This window comes from Salvelinus fontinalis, chromosome 5 (genome assembly GCF_029448725.1).
Source record: "Salvelinus fontinalis isolate EN_2023a chromosome 5, ASM2944872v1, whole genome shotgun sequence".
In the NCBI taxonomy this organism is placed as follows: domain Eukaryota; kingdom Metazoa; phylum Chordata; class Actinopteri; order Salmoniformes; family Salmonidae; genus Salvelinus; species Salvelinus fontinalis.
Window position 1 is genome coordinate 62,417,069 of NC_074669.1, and position 20,197 is coordinate 62,437,265.

General features: G+C 44.2%; 2 protein-coding genes across 2 annotated transcripts; one reads left to right on the forward strand and one right to left on the reverse strand.

Annotated features, from left to right (window-relative positions):
* Positions 1 to 5,672: 5,672 nt before the first annotated feature.
* On the forward strand, positions 5,673 to 8,518 carry LOC129856168 (scavenger receptor cysteine-rich type 1 protein M160-like). The gene is made up of 4 exons (XM_055924269.1): positions 5,673 to 5,691; positions 5,923 to 6,231; positions 6,660 to 6,959; positions 8,172 to 8,518. Exons 2-4 carry the CDS (start codon positions 6,027 to 6,029, stop codon positions 8,498 to 8,500), a joined length of 834 nt encoding a protein of 277 aa, XP_055780244.1. The 5' UTR covers positions 5,673 to 5,691; positions 5,923 to 6,026; the 3' UTR covers positions 8,501 to 8,518.
* Positions 8,519 to 10,306: 1,788 nt separating this feature from the next.
* LOC129854807 (cysteine-rich protein 1-like) lies at positions 10,307 to 17,252 on the reverse strand. The gene is made up of 4 exons (XM_055921952.1): positions 16,965 to 17,252; positions 12,709 to 12,803; positions 11,895 to 11,949; positions 10,307 to 10,641 (listed from the first exon to the last, which is right to left on the reverse strand). Exons 1-4 carry the CDS (start codon positions 17,005 to 17,007, stop codon positions 10,574 to 10,576), a joined length of 261 nt encoding a protein of 86 aa, XP_055777927.1. The 5' UTR covers positions 17,008 to 17,252; the 3' UTR covers positions 10,307 to 10,573.
* Positions 17,253 to 20,197: the final 2,945 nt, after the last annotated feature.

Sequence of the window (20,197 nt, forward strand, 5' to 3'; positions counted from 1 at the left end):
TTTTTTACACTAAACTATCTCCATATATACTTCCATAAATGTGTTAAACTGGTACCAGGAGACCTTCAGACGAGTCTTGTAAAGCTTGTGGGCGTCCTAGATCAATACAACCTGTATGTGTTCCTGAGAGACTCACCTTTCCATAGTGGGGTCATGTTAGTGTGTCCTAGATCAATACAACCTGTATGTGTTCCTGAGAGACTCACCTTTCCATAGTGGGGTCATGTTAGTGTGTCCTAGATCAATACAACCTGTATGTGTTCCTGAGAGACTCACCTTTCCATAGTGGGGTCATGTTAGTGTGTCCTAGATCAATACAACCTGTATGTGTTCCTGAGAGACTCACCTTTCCATAGTGGGGTCATGTTAGTGTGTCCTAGATCAAACCAACCTGTACGTGTTCCTGAGAGACTCACCTTTCCATAGTGGGGTCATGTTAGTGTGTCCTAGATCAATACAACCTGTATGTGTTCCTGAGAGACTCACCTTTCCATAGTGGGGTCATGTTAGTGTGTCCTAGATCAATACAACCTGTATGTGTTCCTGAGAGACTCACCTTTCCATAGTGGGGTCATGTTAGTGTGTCCTAGATCAAACCAACCTGTACGTGTTCCTGAGAGACTCACCTTTCCATAGTGAGGTCATGTTAGTGTGTCCTAGATCAATACAACCTGTATGTGTTCCTGAGAGACTCACCTTTCCATAGTGGAGTCATGTTAGTGTGTCCTAGATCAAACCAACCTGTACGTGTTCCTGAGAGACTCACCTTTCCATAGTGGGGTCATGTTAGTGTGTCCTAGATCAAACCAACCTGTACGTGTTCCTGAGAGACTCACCTTTCCATAGTGGGATCATGTTAGTGTGTCCTAGATCAAACCAACCTGTACGTGTTCCTGAGAGACTCACCTTTCCATAGTGGGGTCATGTTAGTGTGTCCTAGATCAATACAACCTGTATGTGTTCCTGAGAGACTCACCTTTCCATAGTGGGGTCATGTTAGTGTGTCCTAGATCAAACCAACCTGTACGTGTTCCTGAGAGACTCACCTTTCCATAGTGAGGTCATGTTAGTGTGTCCTAGATCAATACAACCTGTATGTGTTCCTGAGAGACTCACCTTTCCATAGTGGGGTCATGTTAGTGTGTCCTAGATCAAACCAACCTGTATGTGTTCCTGAGAGACTCACCTTTCCATAGTGGGGTCATGTTAGTGTGTCCTAGATCAAACCAACCTGTACGTGTTCCTGAGAGACTCACCTTTCCATAGTGGGGTCATGTTAGTGTGTTGTCCAAACGGTTCTGACACTACAGACAGAAGTTGGCAGATGGACTGTATGACTTCAGACGATGCTTATGGGGTCGTAGAGCAAAACGGAGAACATCATCGTGTTCCTGAGTCTCATCTTTCCACAGTTTACAGGCCAAACTGATCGGACGTTACAGATTTCCACACGGCCGCAGAAATGGTAGGCTAAGGGTTAAATTGTAAATGAAAAGAGCATCTGCCAAACATGGATTGTGTGTGTGGGGTACAGAGATGTGGTAGTCATATAATAATCATGCTGTGGTCTACATTTAATTCATCATCAAGCAGACCAGATCATTAGAGATGGTGGGAGAGCCTGTTAGGCTGTTTAAAATGGAACAATATCATTTATATACTGTAGCATGAGACTAATACCTCTACATACATTTTAACAGGATTTGAGTGACGTTTTCTGAATTGTTTTATAATAAATATATATATATATATAAAATACATTTTTCACAGAGACATCATGGCGTGTCCATCAATTTAAATCCCAACTTGTAAGGAAAGTATAAATAATAAAAATCAACAATGTATTGGACAGGCCTATGAGGTCTAAAGGTCTGTCTTTCCAAGACATTCTGTTGATCTGCAAGCAGACCTGATGATTCTAGATGGTGGGAGAGCCTGTTATTTAAAATGGAAGAATAGAACTTACTGTAGCCTATATAATGTAACAATGACAATAACCCCTTCATACAAAGTGGGGCAAAAAGGTATTTAGTCAGCCACCAATTGTGCAAGTTCTCCCACTTAAAAAGATGAGAGAGGCCTGTAATTTTCATCATAGGTACACTTCAACTATGACAGACAAAATGAGAAAAAAAATCCAGAAAATCACATTGTATGATTTTTTATGAATTTATTTGCAAATTATGGTGGAAAATAAGTATTTGGTCACCTACAAACAAGCAAGATTTCTGGCTCTCACAGACCTGTAACTTCTTCTTTAAGAGGCTCCTCTGTCCTCCACTCGTTACCTGTATTAATGGCACCTGTTTGAACTTGTTATCAGTATAAAAGACACCTGTCCACAACCTCAAACAGTCACACTCCAAACTCCACTATGGCCAAGACCAAAGAGCTGTCAAAGGACACCAGAAACAAAATTGTAGACCTGAACCAGGCTGGGAAGACTGAATCTGCAATAGGTAAGCAGCTTGGTTTGAAGAAATCAACTGTGGGAGCAATTATTAGGAAATGGAAGACATACAAGACCACTGATAATCTCCCTCGATCTGGTGCTCCACGCAAGATCTCACCCCGTGGGATCAAAATGATCACAAGAACGGTGAGCAAAAATCCCAGAACCACACGGGGGGACCTAGTGAATGACCTGCACAGAGCTGGGATCAAAGTAACAAAGCCTACCATCAGCAAGGGCATTGAAGATGAAACGTGGCTGGGTCTTTCAGCATGACAATGATCCCAAACACACCGCCCGGGCAACGAAGGAGTGGCTTCATAAGAAGCATTTCAAGGTCCTGGAGTGGCCTAGCCAGTCTCCAGATCTCAACCCCATAGAAAATCTTTGGAGGGAGTTGAAAGTCCGTGTTGCCCAGCAACAGCCCCAAAACATCACTGCTCTAGAGGAGATCTGCATGGAGGAATGGGCCAAAATACCAGCAACAGTGTGTGAAAACCTTGTGAAGACTTACAGAAAACGTTTGACCTCTGTCATTGCCAACAAAGGGTATATAACAAAGTATTGAGAAACTTTTGTTATTGACCAAATACTTATTTTCCACCATAATTTGCAAATAAATTCATTAAAAATCCTACAATGTCTTTGACATTCAAAGACCTACAAGGTCTTTGACAATTCAGCTACTTTGTTAACAGTCCTACAACTGTCACCTCATGTAACAACTGATTTACTTAACTAAAGGCACATCTCAATATGTGGTCCAGGTGCCTTAGTGTTCCTATAAAAACCTGTGTCCAAACTCAGCATTAAATAGTATCTAATCAGAATAGTGTACAGAGAGAAGTTATTGCACCTATTGAAATGTAATGTGTTTTTTAGTGTTTATTCTGTTACATTAAAAAAGTCACTGTTGCCTATTAGATCAATATCAGTGTGAACACGTCTGATTGGACTAGATCCATGTTGAGGTGAGACACGTCTGATTGGACTAGATCCATGTTGAGGTGAGACGTCTGATTGGACTAGATCCACGTTGAGGTGAGACACGTCTGATTGGACTAGATCCGTGTTGAGGTGAGACACGTCTGATTGGACTAGATCCATGTTGAGGTGAGACGTCTGATTGGACTAGATCCATGTGGAGGTGAGACGTCTGATTGGACTAGATCCACGTTGAGGTGAGTCACGTCTGATTGGACTAGATCCATGTTGAGGTGAGACACGTCTGATTGGACTAGATCCATGTTGAGGTGAGTCACGTCTGATTGGACTAGATCCATGTTGAGGTGAGACACGTCTGATTGGACTAGATCCATGTTGAGGTGAGACACGTCTGATTGGACTAGATCCATGTTGAGGTGAGACACGTCTGATTGGACTAGATCCATGTTGAGGTGAGACACGTCTGATTGGACTAGATCCATGTTGAGGTGAGACACGTCTGATTGGACTAGATACATGTTGAGGTGAGACAGGTCTGATTGGACTAGGTCCATGTTGAGGTGAGACACTTCTGATTGGACTAGATCCATGTTGAGAGGGGAGGGGGTAAAGACAAGAGGGTGAGAAGAGGAGATGAGGGGGGAAGAGAAGATGAGAAGAAAGGGAGAGAAGAGGAGAAGAAAGGGAGAGAAGAGGAGAAGAGGGGGAGGAGATGAGAGGAGAGGGGGAGAAGAGAAGAGGAGTGGAGGGAGAATGAGAGGGGGAGAAGAGGAGAATAGAGTGTCAAAAGAGGAGAAGAGAGGGGCAGAAGTTGGGAAGGGGAGGAGAGGAGAGGGGAGAAGATTAGAAGAGAGGTGGAGAAGAGAAAGGAAGAGAAGGGAGAGGAGAGGAGAAGAGGGGGAGGGGAGTAGGGGGGGAGAAGAGGAGAATTGAAGAGAGGAGAGGGGGGAAAGAGGAGAAGAGATGGGGAGAGAGGGGAAGGAGAATGAGAGGAGAGGAGAAGAGATGGGGGAAAGAGGAGAAGAGATGGGGAGAAGAGAGGGGGGGAAAGAGGAGAAGAGAGGGAGAGAAGAAGGGTAGAGGTGGAGAAGAGGAGAGGAGGGGGGAGGGGAAGAGAGGAGGGTGTAGAAGAGAGGGGGAGAAAAGGAGAAGAGATGGGGAGGAGAGGGAGAAGAGGAGAAGGGAGGGGGAGCTGGGAGAGGGGAGGAGTGTAGATGAGAGGAGAGCGGGGTGGAGAAGGGAGGGGCAGAAGAGAGGTGGAGAGGGGAGAGGTAAGGGGGAGAAGAGGAGATGGGGAGAAGAGGAGATGGGGAGAAGAGGAGAGGGGGAGAAGAGGGAGAGGTGAGGAGAGGAAAGGGTGAGAAGAGGAGTGTAGAAGAGAGGGGGGGAACAGAGGTGAAGAGAGGGGGAGAAGGGGGGTAGAAGAGAGTGGGAGAAAAGGAGAAGAGGGGGGAGAAGATGAGGAGAGGGGGAAGAGAGGGGAGGATTAGTATAAGAGAGAGGGAGAAGTGGAGTAGAGATGAAGAGAAGAGAGGACAATAAGAGGAGAAGTGAGGGAGAGGAAGAGGAGAGGAGAGGAGAGGGGAGAAGAGGAGTTGGGGGATTATGAAATTTGATCATCTGACTTGGAAAGGTGGCATCCTATGATGTTGTCATGTTGAAAGTCACTGAGCTCTTCATTAAGGCCATTCTACTGACAATGTTTGTCTATGGAGATTGCATGGCTGAGTGCTTGATTTTATACATCTGTCAGGAAGGGGTGTGGCTGAAATAGAATCGACTAATTTGAAGGGGTGTCCACATACTTTTGTATATATAGTGTATGTACACATGGGTGTTGTTGCACCATACCAACGATAAGCCTGTCTTCCCATCACATCATGAAAGGTCGTGTTGATGTTCATTTAACCTCTGTCTCTCTCTTCCTCTGACTCCTCCCTTTCTCCTCTGTCTCTCTCTTCCTCTGACTCCTCCCTTTCTCCTCTGTCTCTCTCTTCCTCTGACTCCTCCCTTTCTCCTCTGTCTCTCTCTTCCTCTGACTCCTCCCTTTCTCCTCTGCCTCTCTCTTCCTCTGACTCCTCCCTTTCTCCTCTGTCTCTCTCTTCCTCTGACTCCTCCCTTTCTCCTCTGTCTCTCTCTTCCTCTGACTCCTCCCTTTCTCCTCTGTCTCTCTCTTCCTCTGACTCCTCCCTTTCTCCTCTGTCTCTCTCTATCTCTCTGTCTCTTTCTCTCTCTTTCTCCTCTGTCTCTCTCTTTCTCCTCAGATCTCCAGGCTCAAAGAGTCAGTCCACCAGGTAGGTAGAGTATAAATCTACAGTGATTATAGCAGTTCAATATTAGTCAACTTTATTATCCCTCATGGAGAAAGTCATGTGTCCATACAAACCATTCTAAACCCCAATAACAAGTAGTGTTTTCTGGAACTACTAATACTTGTCAACCACAAAGCATTACTGCTGTTAGAATAACAGAATCACTGTCATCATCTGTCCTCACCACTGTGTTTTCCTCTCTGCTGTTAACAGCTGAACTCTCAGTCAGACTGGTGGATGGGACCACTTCCTGTTCTGGGACAGTGGAAGTCTTCTCCAGAGGAGAGTGGTCAGGTCTATGTACTGAGTGGTGGAGCATGAGAGATACTAAGGTTGTTTGTAGAGAGCTGGACTGTGGGAATCCTGTAGCTGAATCTGGAGGACCTCTGATTGAAAAGGGAAGAAGAGGAATCAGAATATTGAGATGTGGTGGAGATGAGTCTACTATTAGACAGTGTGAAATCATAGAAGGAGGACCTGGTGTCTGTTATGGTGGATATTATCTTCATGTGACCTGTTCAGGTAAGAGACTGGTCATATTGAGAGATTTATTTATACATTATATTATATTACCATGTATCATGTTTTATGTGTTTTTATTTCATTTAAATAGAGGGAGAGATGTCAGATGTATTTAAACATTATATTTGTGTTTGTCATATTGGTTTATGGGAGATGTTCATGGGCAGATCATTGTAGTTCAGATGGTACTGAAGTGAAGCTGCCTGATGGATGTCCAGCTGTTTATTTTCTATAAAGTGAAGTGAACTTATTCCTGTCTCCTGCCTGCATTATTCCCAACCCGATCCTGAGTGACTAAGAACCCATTTCTACCTCTTACAGTATCAAACATAGCAAACTACAATCTTTTATCCAACATATTTGTGTTTAGTCCTTGACAGTGTCATCAACAAAACTGATTGAATGTTCAACCAACTCTTTTTCTCCAGAGTCTGTGCGGCTTGTGGATGGAGCTGGTCTCTGCTCTGGGAGAGTGGAGGTGAAGTCCAATCAGTCCTGGGCCTCAGTGTGTGAAGCTGACTTTGACCGGCAGGATGCAGAGGTAGTCTGTAGGGATGTTGGCTGTGGGGCTCCTGCAGCTCTACAGGGGGGGCTCTATGGAGGAGGTGAGGGTCAGACCTGGGATAAAGAGTTCCAGTGTAAAGGCAAAGAGTCCCTTCTCCTGGACTGTGACACCTCAGACAGAAAACACAACACCTGCCTACCTGGTAATGCTGTTGGACTCACCTGCTCAGGTAAGAAACAGTTTGTCACTCAATCAACATTGTTTCTCACCTGGAGTGAAGAATATGAGAGACAATATAGGTGTGTTTTAGTGAGAAAATAGTAAGATTACTGTCTCTCTCTTTTCTTTTCTCAGAGCCTGATGATGTGAGGCTGGTGGGAGGAGGCAGTCGCTGTGCTGGTGGAGTGGAGCGGTACGACCTGGTAGAGTGGAGGACTGTGGGAGCTGGTGACGAGGACCAGGAGGATGTAGCTGCAGTAGTGTGTAGACAGCTGGGTTGTGGCTCCACTGTCTCAGTAACACCTGGATACACCACTAGAGGGAATGGAGTTCACTGTTCTGGGTCTGAAGCTGTACTGAAGGAGTGTGGAAGATTAGATTATCTCCTTCCTGGACTCACAGTGATCTGCTCAGGTAATAACAAGATACACTATATGGCTTTTGTGGATTTGGCTATTTCAGCCACACATGTCGCTGACAGGTGTATAAAATTGAGAACACAACCATGCAATCTCCATAGACAAACATTGGCAGTAAAATGTTCCTACTGAAGATCTGTGACTTTCAACGTGTCACGTCTTGGAGCAACAACGGCTCAGCCGTGAAGTGGTAGACAACACAAGCTCACAGAACGGACCGCCAAGTGTCGAACCACGTAGAGCGTAAAAATAATCCTCTGTTGTAAAACTCACTGCTGAGTTCCACATACTTTTGTCCATGTATTATATCTCCTTCCTGGACTCACAGTGATCTGCTCAGGAAATATCAACATATTATATTTATGTTCAACTGATTTCCTTCATTCATACAACTTCCTCTGCACCTCTCATGATGACTGTTTAACTTGTCAGTCTGCTTTGCAAAATAGATCACTCAGTCAAGTAGGAATGAAATACAACTTAAATATCCCAGAATGCTTTTGTATTTGAGTGTTATCTCAGTGAACGTCTCTACTCACTACCACTGTCACATGTCATGTTATTGTCATATCTAAATGAGGAAAGTAGTTGAGGAGCTACGTTTTCTTTTTCTCTCCTCTTGTTCCAGATGTCCTGCTTAAGCCTGATATCAACATATGTTGTCTCAGTGACTGTAGGCCCACTACTCATGTTGCCCTGTGAGGGAGGGTGGCTGGCACTGTTACATGCTGATGTTATTGTCATATCTATAGGAAACTAGTTGAAGAGGTTTTTCTTCTTCTCTTTTATTGTTACAGATCTCCTGGTCCAGCCTGATATCTTCCTGACTGACTCAATGGGAGGGGTCTTCAGGGGCCACCAGGGGCCCGAGATGTTCAGGGGCTACAGCTTCACCATCATCTGCTCCACTCAGCCACAGTACCCAGGAGGCTCCTTCCTCCTCACGTTCACCGGCTCCAACAGAACCCAGACCCAGCCAGCTGTCAATCACTCTGCTGCCTTCCTCTTCCCTGCTGCAGATGACTCCCACCAAGGGAACTACAGCTGTGTTTATGACAATTATGTTTTCTCTCATAACTTCTCCTCTGAGAGTGAGCTCCTCTCCCTCACCATCACAGGTAACTGAACATGAACCAGACTTATAACTTTGTCAATGACAGATTTCCCACAGATCTATGTGATGATGATCAGTCCCCTCATCAAAGGTGTTTCTGTTTGCAGCCTCTCCTCTGCCAGCCTTCATCATCAGACACGTTGTAGTGCTGCTGCTCCTACTGACAGCCATCACCACCTCCTACCTGTACTACAAGGTAAAGACATTTACTCAGACGTTACAAGTCATTTAAACTAGAGGGAGAGGGTGAGGGGGAGGGAGAGAGAATGGAGATACTAGAGAGTAAATGTCTGACTGTTGGTGCTGTGTCTCCCTAGCCCACCAGGAGGCAGAAGAGAGTGAACAGGGTGAGCAGCATGGATCTTGATGTCAATGCCATGGAGATGGTCTCTCTGAGCTCCAGAGCTGAAGCTGGACCGGGAGAGGAGAGAGCAGCCCAGGGGACGGAGTAGGAGTAGAATGAAGCTGACCCTACATGCTGATCTTAGGTCAGTTTTGTGTTTTAAATCGATGGTCAGCAGTGGACTGGTGTTTAAAATGTGGTGACAAACCTGAAGTGGTTCTAATTTTAATAACAAGTTCAGAATTAGTTTATCTTTCTAGAACCTTGGAAGAAATCTAAAAGGAGTGACTGCAGCCACCATTATTCCTTTTAGTTTGTTTTTTATCACCAGGGTAACATGGGGTTTTGGTAACATGGGGTTTGGGTAACATGGGGTTCTGGGTAACGTGGGGTTTGGGTAACATGGGGTTTTGGGAAACATGGGGTTTTGGTAACATGGGTTTTTTATTATTTTAAGAGAGTAGCTCAATTACGTCTGTTTGGTGTTCCAGAATGTATTGCTTTTTGATTTCTGCTTTTGTCTTCAGGTCTTTATCTTATTTAGTGTCTCTTAGATTCTTTATCTTATTTAGTGTCTCTTAGATTCTTTGTCTTATTTAGTGTCTCTTAGATTCTTTGTCTTATTTAGTGTCTCTTAGATTCTTTATCTTATTTAGTGTCTCTTAGATTCTTTATCTTGAAGTGCCTCCATTATTAGTTCAGGTATTATTATAATCATCTGGTCATTCTTTGTGTTTTGAAAAAATAAATAAGAGGTCATTTTGGTTTGTTGAAAAAAATAAAATTAAGGGGTTTGTTGTTGTTTACCTCTCATGATGTTGATTATAAAAGTTATTATATTGATTATGATGTAGATTATTGTTATGATGTTGTTAGTAGTATATAGATAATGATGTTATTGATTATAATTGTTATGAGATTTATCATTATGTAGATTTTTGTTAAGATGCTCTTTCAACTGCCATGTAATCAACTTTATGCTTTTAATAAAATTACAGGCTGTCAGTCTTGTGTGATTTCCCTCTTGGACAGACTACAACATACAGTATGAATTAACTGAGATCAGTCTGTGTGATTCCCCTCTTGGACAGACTACAACATACAGTATGAATTAACTGAGATCAGTCTGTGTGATTCCCCTCTTGGACAGACTACAACATACAGTATGAATTAACTGAGATCAGTCTGTGTGATTCCCCTCTTGGACAGACTACAACATACATTATGAATTAACTGAGATCAGTCTGTGTGATTCCCCTCTTGGACAGACTACAACATACAGTATGAATTAACTGAGATCAGTCTGTGTGATTCCCCTCTTGGACAGACTACAACATACAGTATGAATTAACTGAGATCAGTCTGTGTGATTCCCCTCTTGAATTAACTGTCATGCTGAAACGCTCAAAGAAAAGTCCGTAAGTGTGTGTGTGTGTGTGTTCAGAACTCTGGTGGTATTAAAACATGATCTTACTAGGTAGTGTCCACTCCAGTACATGTGTAGTGTAGGATGTGTGTCTGTGTACTCCAGTACATGTGTAGTGTAGGATGTGTGTCTGTGTACTCCAGTACATGTGTAGTGTAGGATGTGTGCCTGTGTACTCCAGTACATGTGTAGTGTAGGATGTGTGTTGGTGCCTAAAGGGACTCTGTATTTAACACACTTCAACCAGACGACTGTAGAAGCTTCTGTTTTATTGAAGAACAACCGTCGTCTCCATTGAACACAACGTTGTGGTCAGTTAGACTGGTTCCTGGGAAGAGGAGGAGGCTGAGCTGTGACAGTTTGACATCAGTCTCCTGTTACCTGCTGAAAGAGAGAGAGAGACAGAGAGAGAGAGAGAGAGGGAGACAGAGAGAGCGAAGTCCAACTGTGTATTCTGTTCTGAAACATGGGACCCACACTTTACATGTTTCATTTATCACCAAGTAGTATCTACCTCTGGTACCAAACATCTACATGTAACAGTTAGTGTAGTAGGGTTACTCATCACCAAGCAGTATCTACCTCTGGTACCAAACATCTACATGTAACAGTGTAGTAGGGTTACTCATCACCAAGCAGTATCTACCTCTGGTACCACACATCTACATGTAACAGTGTAGTAGGGTTTCTCATCACCAAGCAGTATCTACCTCTGGTACCACACATCTACATGTAACAGTGTAGTAGGGTTCTCATCACCAAGCAGTATCTACCTCTGGTACCAAACATCTACATGTAACAGTTAGTGTAGTAGGGTTTCTCATCACCAAGCAGTATCTACCTCTGGTACCAAACATCTACATGTAACAGTTAGTGTAGTAGGGTTAATCATCACCAAGCAGTATCTACCTCTGGTACCAAACATCTACATGTAACAGTTAGTGTAGTAGGGTTTCTCATCACCAAGCAGTATCTACCTCTGGTACCAAACATCTACATGTAACAGTTAGTGTAGTAGGGTTACTCATCACCAAGCAGTATCTACCTCTGGTACCCAACATCTACATGTAACAGTTAGTGTAGTAGGGTTACTCATCACCAAGCAGTACCCACCTCTGGTACCAAACATCTACATGTAACAGTGTAGTAGGGTTACTCATCACCAAGCAGTATCTACCTCTGGGACCAAACATCTACATGTAACAGTGTAGTAGGGTTACTCATCACCAAGCAGTATCTACCTCTAGTACCCAACATCTACATGTAACAGTTAGTGTAGTAGGGTTACTCATCACCAAGCAGTATCTACCTCTGGTACCAAACATCTACATGTAACAGTGTAGTAGGGTTACTCATCACCAAGCAGTATCTACCTCTGGTACCCAACATCTACATGTAACAGTGTAGTAGGGTTACTCATCACCAAGCAGTATCTACCTCTAGTACCCAACATCTACATGTAACAGTTAGTGTAGTAGGGTTACTCATCACCAAGCAGTATCTACCTCTGGTACCAAACATCTACATGTAACAGTGTAGTAGGGTTTCTCATCACCAAGCAGTATCTACCTCTGGTACCAAACATCTACATGTAACAGTTAGTGTAGTAGGGTTACTCATCACCAAGCAGTATCTACCTCTGGGACCAAACGTCTTCATGTAACAGTTCGTGCAGTAGGGTTTCTCATCATGCTGAAACACAAAGCACATAAAACATCTTAGTTCATGAGATACATAGATACACACATATAGATAGATAGATAGATAGATAGATAGTCAGACAGACAGACAGACAGATAGACAGACCTTCCTTCTGCACCCCACCTCCCTCCCTCTCTCCTTCCCCACCCTCCCCCTCCCTGTCTTCGTACCTCAGCATGTTGTCCTGGGGTCAGCTGTCTCTGACACTGTTGATACTATCTTTCTCTCCCCCCTCACTCAACCTTCCCTTCCCTCTCTCCCCTCCCCTTCTCTCCCTGACTCACTCTCTCTCCCCCTTCCCTTCCCTCTCTCCCCTCCCCTCACTGACTCACTCTCTCTCCCCCTTCCCTTCCATCTCTCCCCCCTCCCCCCTCTGCTATACTCCCCTTCCTCTCAGCTCCCGTTCCTCCCTCCCCCTTCTCTCCCTCATCCTCTTCCCTCCCTCCCTCTCTCTCCATACCTCAGCATGTTGTCCTGGGGTCAGCTGTCTCTGACACTGTTGATACTATCTTTCTCTCCCCCCTCACTCAACCTTCCCTTCCCTCTCTCCCCTCCCCTTCTCTCCCTGACTCACTCTCTCTCCCCCTTCCCTTCCCTCTCTCCCCTCCCCTCACTGACTCACTCTCTCTCCCCCTTCCCTTCCATCTCTCCCCCCTCCCCCCTCTGCTATACTCCCCTTCCTCTCAGCTCCCGTTCCTCCCTCCCCCTTCTCTCCCTCATCCTCTTCCCTCCCTCCCTCTCTCTCCATACCTCAGCATGTTGTCCTGGGGTCAACTGTCTCTGACACTGTTGACACTTCAGACACAGAGGGTGGTAGTCCCGCCCCAATGACCTCTTCTTCTCACCTGGACCAATGGGGAGAGAGGATACCAAGGGTTAGAGGTCAAATGTCTGTCAAGGACCAATCTGGTTAGAGGATACTCAAATTGTATTTGTCACATGCGCCGAATACAACAGTGAAATGCTGAATACAACAGGTGTAGACCTTACAGTGAAATGCTGAATACAACAGGTGATGACCTTACAGTGAAATGCTGAATACAACAGGTGTAGACCTCACAGTGAAATGCTGAATACAACAGGTGTAGTAGACCTCACAGTGAAATGCTGAATACAACAGGTGTGGACCTCACAGTGAAATGCTGAATACAACAGGTGTAGACCTCACAGTGAAATGCTGAATACAACAGGTGTAGACCTCACAGTGAAATGCTGAATACAACAGGTGTAGACCTTACAGTGAAATGCTGAATACAACAGGTGTAGACCTCACAGTGAAATGCTGAATACAACAGGTGTAGACCTTACAGTGAAATGCTGAATACAACAGGTGTAGACCTTACAGTGAAATGCTGAATACAACAGGTGTAGACCTTACAGTGAAATGCTGAATACAACAGGTGTAGACCTTACAGTGAAATGCTGAATACAACAGGTGTAGACCTTACAGTGAAATGCTGAATACAACAGGTGTAGACCTTACAGTGAAATGCGAAGGGGGGGACAATGCAAATAGTCTGGGTAGCCATTTGATTAGATGTTCAGGAGTCTTATGGCTTGGGTGCAGAAGATGTTTAGAAGCCTCTTGGACCTAGACTTGGTGCTCCGGAACCGCTTGCCGTGCGGTAGGAGAGAGAACAGTCTATGACTAGGGTGACTGGAGTCTTTGACCATTTTTATGGCCTTCCTCTGACACCGCCTGGTATAGAGGTCCTGGATGGCAGGAAGCTTGACCCAGTGATGTACTGGGCCGTACGCACTACCCTCTGTAGTGTCTTGAAGTCGGAGGCTGAGCAGTTGCCATACCAGTCAATTATGCAACCAGTCGTGATGCTCTCGATGTTGCAGCTGTAGAAGCTTCTGAGGATCTGAGGACCCATGCCAAATCTTTTCAGTCTCCTCAGGGGGAATAGGTTTTGTCATGCACTCTTCACTACTGTCTTGGTGTGTTTGGACCATGTTAGTTTGTTGGTGACGTGGACACCAAGGAACTTGAAGCTCTCAACCTGCTCCACTGCAGCCCCGTCGATGAGAATGGGGGCGTTCTTTGTCCTCCTTTTCCTGTCTTTCACAATCATCTCCTTTATTTTTATCACGTTGAGGGAGAGGTTGTTGTCCTGGCACCACACGGCCAGGTCTCTGACCTCCTCCCTATAGGCTGTCTCATCGCTGACGGTGATCAGGCCTACCACTGTTGTGTTATCGGCAAACTTGATGATGGTGTTGGAGTCGTGCCTGGCTCGACAGTCATGAGTGAACAGGGAGTACAGGAGAGGACTGAGCACACAGCCCCCGTGTTGAGGATCAGCATGGCGGATGTGTTGTTACCTACCCTCACCACCTGGGGGCGGCCCGTCAGGAAGTCCAGGATCCAGTTGCAGAGGGAGGTGTTCAGTCCCAGGGTCCTTAGCTTAGTGATGAGCTTTGAGGGCACTATGGTGTTGAATGCTGAGCTGTAGTCAATGAATAGCATTCTCACATAGGTGTTCCTTTTGTCCAGGTGGGAAAGGGCAGTGTTGAGTGCAGTAGAGATTGCAGGTCATGGACCAGTGGGGTTGGAAGATACCAAGGGTTAGAGGTCAAATGGTGTCTGCCATTCAGAGAGAGCTCTGCACTGTGACCTGAGAGTTGCTAAGCTACCGGTAATTTACCAAAGTAACTTTGGGAATTTATACTAGAATAACTTTTATAAAATGTATTCCTCTATATGGTGTCTGTGTCCATATTGTCCAGCAGACTAATTAATGAAAAAGCATCTAATCAACAAGGCCATTATTTTGATGAACTCTATTGACTGATTTAACAACTGACATCAGTTTGGCTCCAACACATTTACAACAAAGATATTTTGACAGTAAAATAAATACAAGTGTTTAAAAAAACATTCAGAATATTTCATGCTGAAACCCTCATATTAAACACCAATGATATTTACTGAGTTCATGGTTTATATTAAGGATTTACAGCTTTATATTATATATATTTTTAAACAATCTTATTTAATTATTGTCTATTTCACATGATAATTACAGACCCATGTGATAAGGACACACAGAGGGACAGAGATAATTACAGACTCATGTGATAAGGACACACAGAGGGCCAGAGATAATTACAGACTCATGTGATAAGGTCACACAGAGGGCCAGAGATAATTACAGACTCATGTGATAAGGACACACAGAGGACCAGAGATAATTACAGACTCATGTGATAAGACCACACAGAGGGCCAGAGATAATTACTGACTCATGTGATAAGACCACACAGAGGGCCAGAGATAATTACAGACTCATGTGATAAGGACACACAGAGGACCAGAGATAATTACAGACTCATGTGATAAGGACACACAGAGGGCCAGAGATAATTACAGACTCATGTGATAAGGCCACACAGAGGACCAGAGATAATTACAGACTCATATGATAAGGACACACAGAGGACCAGAGATAATTACAGACTCATGTGATAAGGACACACAGAGGACCAGAGATAATTACAGACTCATATGATAAGACCACACAGAGGGCCAGAGATAATTACAGACTCATGTGATAAGGACACACAGAGGACCTGAGATAATTACAGACTCATGTGATAAGGCCACACAGAGGGCCAGAGATAATTACAGACTCATGTGATAAGACCACACAGAGGGCCAGAGATAATTACAGACTCATGTGATAAGGACACACAGAGGGCCAGAGATAATTACAGACTCATGTGATAAGGACACACAGAGGGACAGAGATAATTACAGACTCATGTGATAAGGACACACAGAGGAACAGAGATAATTACAGACTCATGTGATAAGGACACACAGAGGGCCAGAGATAATTACAGACTCATGTGATAAGGACACACAGAGGACCAGAGATAATTACAGACTCATGTGATAAGGACACACAGAGGACCAGAGATAATTACAGACTCATGTGATAAGGCCACACAGAGGACCAGAGATAATTACAGACTCATGTGATAAGGACACACAGAGGACCAGAGATAATTACAGACTCATGTGATAAGGCCACACAGAGGGCCAGAGATAATTACAGACTCGTGATAAGACCACACAGAGGGCCAGAGATAATTACAGACTCGTGATAAGACCACACAGAGGGCCAGAGATAATTACAGACTCATGTGATAAGGACACACAGAGGGACAGAGATAATTACAGACTCATGTGATAAGACCACACAGAGGACCAGAGATAATTACAGACTCATGTGATAAGGCCACACAGAGGGACAGAGATCATTACAGACTCATGTGATAAGGACACACAGAGGACCAGAGATAATTACAGACTCATGATACTCTGAAGTACCCAAAAAAGGCCACTAAGCCAGGTTAGACTATGGGAACCCAGCCTCTTAAGGAAAGGAAGCCAGGTTAGACTATTGGAACCCAGCCTCTGAAGGAAAGGAAGCCAGGTTAGACTATAGGAACCCAGCCAGTGAAGGAAAAGAGACCAGTTTAGGGTGTTGGAACTTATCCCAGGATGAAAAGAAGGCTGGTTAGAAAGGAAAGGACACCAGGTCAGAGTATTGGAGAGGAGCCGGTGTGTTAGAGAACAGTCTGCTTCCTCAGAGAAGACACTTCCTGTTGTCTGTGTGTGAGTCATGACAGACTGTTCAGAGCATGGAGACACACACAGGCACACACACACACACACACACACACACACACACACACACACACACACACACACACACACACACACACACACACACACACACACACACACACACACACACACACACACACACACACACACACACACACACACACACACACTGACATACACACAAACACACACACAATAGGAAAGGTATAACGATTGAGTTTAGAAAAGATTTGCGAGCGAACGATGCCTCTCAAAAACCTGCCCTAACAATCTAGCAACTATTCCATAATTCTATGGCATCTCTGACCAACTGTGTTACACTGCAAACACACACACGCACACACACACACACACACACTGCACTCACCAAAGTAGACGGGTTTCCCACAGATGGGACAGTAGCCCACCATGATAGATGATATTCTTGACACTGTTATTTAGCAGACAGGAAGTGTGTACGTAGAGAGAGTGAGATGGAGAAAGTGTGTGTAGAGAGAGAATGTGTGTGTGAGAGAGTATGTAGAGAAAAGGTGTGTGTGTGTGTGTGTCAGAGAGATGTACAGGAAATAGGTTCAACTCTGTGAATGTGGCGTGTTGTGATGACAGAACCAGGATGTGGTGAGTACCTTGTCACAGCAAGACAAAGAAACATCACTTCAAAATAAAATACTAGATCAACACATTGGTGTCACTGGTAAAACGAAATATACATACAACTAGAAAGATATGAAACATAGAACTAGAAAGATATGAAACATAGAACTAGAAAGATGTGATATATAGAACTAGAAAGATATGATACGTAGAACTAGAAAGATGTGATACATAGAACTAGAAAGATATGATACATAGAACTAGAAAGATATGATACATAGAACTAGAAAGATATGATACATAGAACTAGAAATATATGATACATAGAACTAGAAAGATATGATAGATAGAACTAGAAAGATATGATAGATAGAACTAGAAAGATATGATACATAGAACGATAAATATATGATAGATAGACTTAGAAAGATATGATAGATAGAACTAGAAAGACATGATACATAGAACTAGAAGGATATGATACATAGAACTAGAAAGATGATACATAGAACTAGAAATATATATTACATAGAACTAGAAATGTATGATAGATATAACTAGAAAGACATGATACATAGAAAAATAATAACCTTTAGATAGAAGTTGATTAAAGATATGTCTATTCTGGGCTGTAATGACTGAACAGAACATCAGGTGGGACTAGATCTGGACTGTTGAACAGAACATCAGGTGGGACTAGATCTGGACTGTTATGACTGAACAGAACACCAGGTGGGACTAGATCTGGACTGTTATGACTGAACAGAACATCAGGTGGGACTAGATCTGGACTGTAATGACTGAACAGAACATCAGGTGGGACTAGATCTGGACTGTTGAACAGAACATCAGGTGTGACTAGATCTGGACTGTTATGACTGAACAGAACATCAGGTTGGACTAGATCTGGACTGTTGAACAGAACATCAGGTGGGACTAGATCTGGACTGTTGAACAGAACATCAGGTGGGACTAGATCTGGACTGTTGAACAGAACATCAGGTGGGACTAGATCTGGACTGTTATGACTGAACAGAACATCAGGTGGGACTAGATCTGGACTGTAATGACTGAACAGAACATCAGGTGGGACTAGATCTGGACTGTTGAACAGAACATCAGGTGGGACTAGATCTGGGCTGTTGAACAGAACATCAGGTGGGACTAGATCTGGACTGTTGAACAGAACATCAGGTGGGACTAGATCTGGACTGTTATGACTGAACAGAACATCAGGTGGGACTAGATCTGGGCTGTTGAACAGAACATCAGGTGGGACTAGATCTGGACTGTTATGACTGAACAGAACATCAGGTGGGACAGATCTGGACTGTTGAACAGAACATCAGGTGGGACTAGATCTGGACTGTTATGACTGAACAGAACATCAGGTGAGACTAGATCTGGACTGTTGAACAGAACATCAGGTGGGACTAGATCTGGACTGTTGAACAGAACATCAGGTGGGACTAGATCTGGACTGTTATGACTGAACAGAACATCAGGTGGGACTAGATCTGGACTGTAATGACTGAACAGAACATCAGGTGGGACTAGATCTGGACTGTTGAACAGAACATCAGGTGGGACTAGATCTGGACTGTTATGACTGAACAGAACATCAGGTGGGACTAGATCTGGACATTAATGACTGAACAGAACATCAGGTGGGACTAGATCTGGACTGTTGAACAGAACATCAGGTGGGACTAGATCTGGACTGTTGAACAGAACATCAGGTGGGACTAGATCTGGACTGTTGAACAGAACATCAGGTGGGACTAGATCTGGACTGTTGAACAGAACATCAGGTGGGACTAGATCTGGACTGTTGAACAGAACATCAGGTGGGACTAGATCTGGACTGTTGAACAGAACATCAGGTGGGACTAGATCTGGACTGTTGAACAGAACATCAGGTGGGACTAGATCTGGACATTAATGACTGAACAGAACATCAGGTGGGACTAGATCTGGACTGTTGAACAGAACATCAGGTGGGACTAGATCTGGACTGTTGAACAGAACATCAGGTGGGACTAGATCTGGACTGTTATGACTGAACAGAACATCAGGTGAGACTAGATCTGGACTGTTATGACTGAACAGAACATCAGGTGGGACTAGATCTGGACTGTTATGACTGAACAGAACATCAGGTGGGACTAGATCTGGACTGTTGAACAGAACATCAGGTGGGACTAGATCTGGACTGTTATGACTGAACAGAACATCAGGTGAGACTAGATCTGGACTGTTGAACAGAACATCAGGTGGGACTAGATCTGGACTGTTGAACAGAACATCAGGTGGGTCTAGATCTGGACTGTTGAACAGAACATCAGGTGGGACTAGATCTGGGCTGTTGAACAGAACATCAGGTGGGTCTAGATCTGGACTGTTGAACAGAACATCAGGTGGGACTAGATCTGGGCTGTTGAACAGAACATCATGTGGGTCTAGATCTGGACTGTTATGACTGAACAGAACATCAGGTGGGTCTAGATCTGGGCTGTTGAACAGAACATCAGGTGGGACTAGATCTGGACTGTTGAACAGAACATCAGGTGGGACTAGATCTGGACTGTTATGACTGAACAGAACATCAGGTGGGATTAGATCTGGACTGTAATGACTGAACAGAACATCAGGTGGGACTAGATCTGGACTGTTATGACTGAACAGAACATCAGGTGGGACTAGATCTGGGCTGTTGAACAGAACATCAGGTGGGACTAGATCTGGACTGTTATGACTGAACAGAACATCAGGTGGGACAGATCTGGACATTAATGACTGAACAGAACATCAGGTGGGACTAGATCTGGACTGTTATGACTGAACAGAACATCAGGTGGGACTAGATCTGGGCTGTTGAACAGAACATCAGGTGGGACTAGATCTGGACTGTTATGACTGAACAGAACATCAGGTGGGACAGATCTGGACTGTTGAACAGAACATCAGGTGGGACTAGATCTGGACTGTTATGACTGAACAGAACAT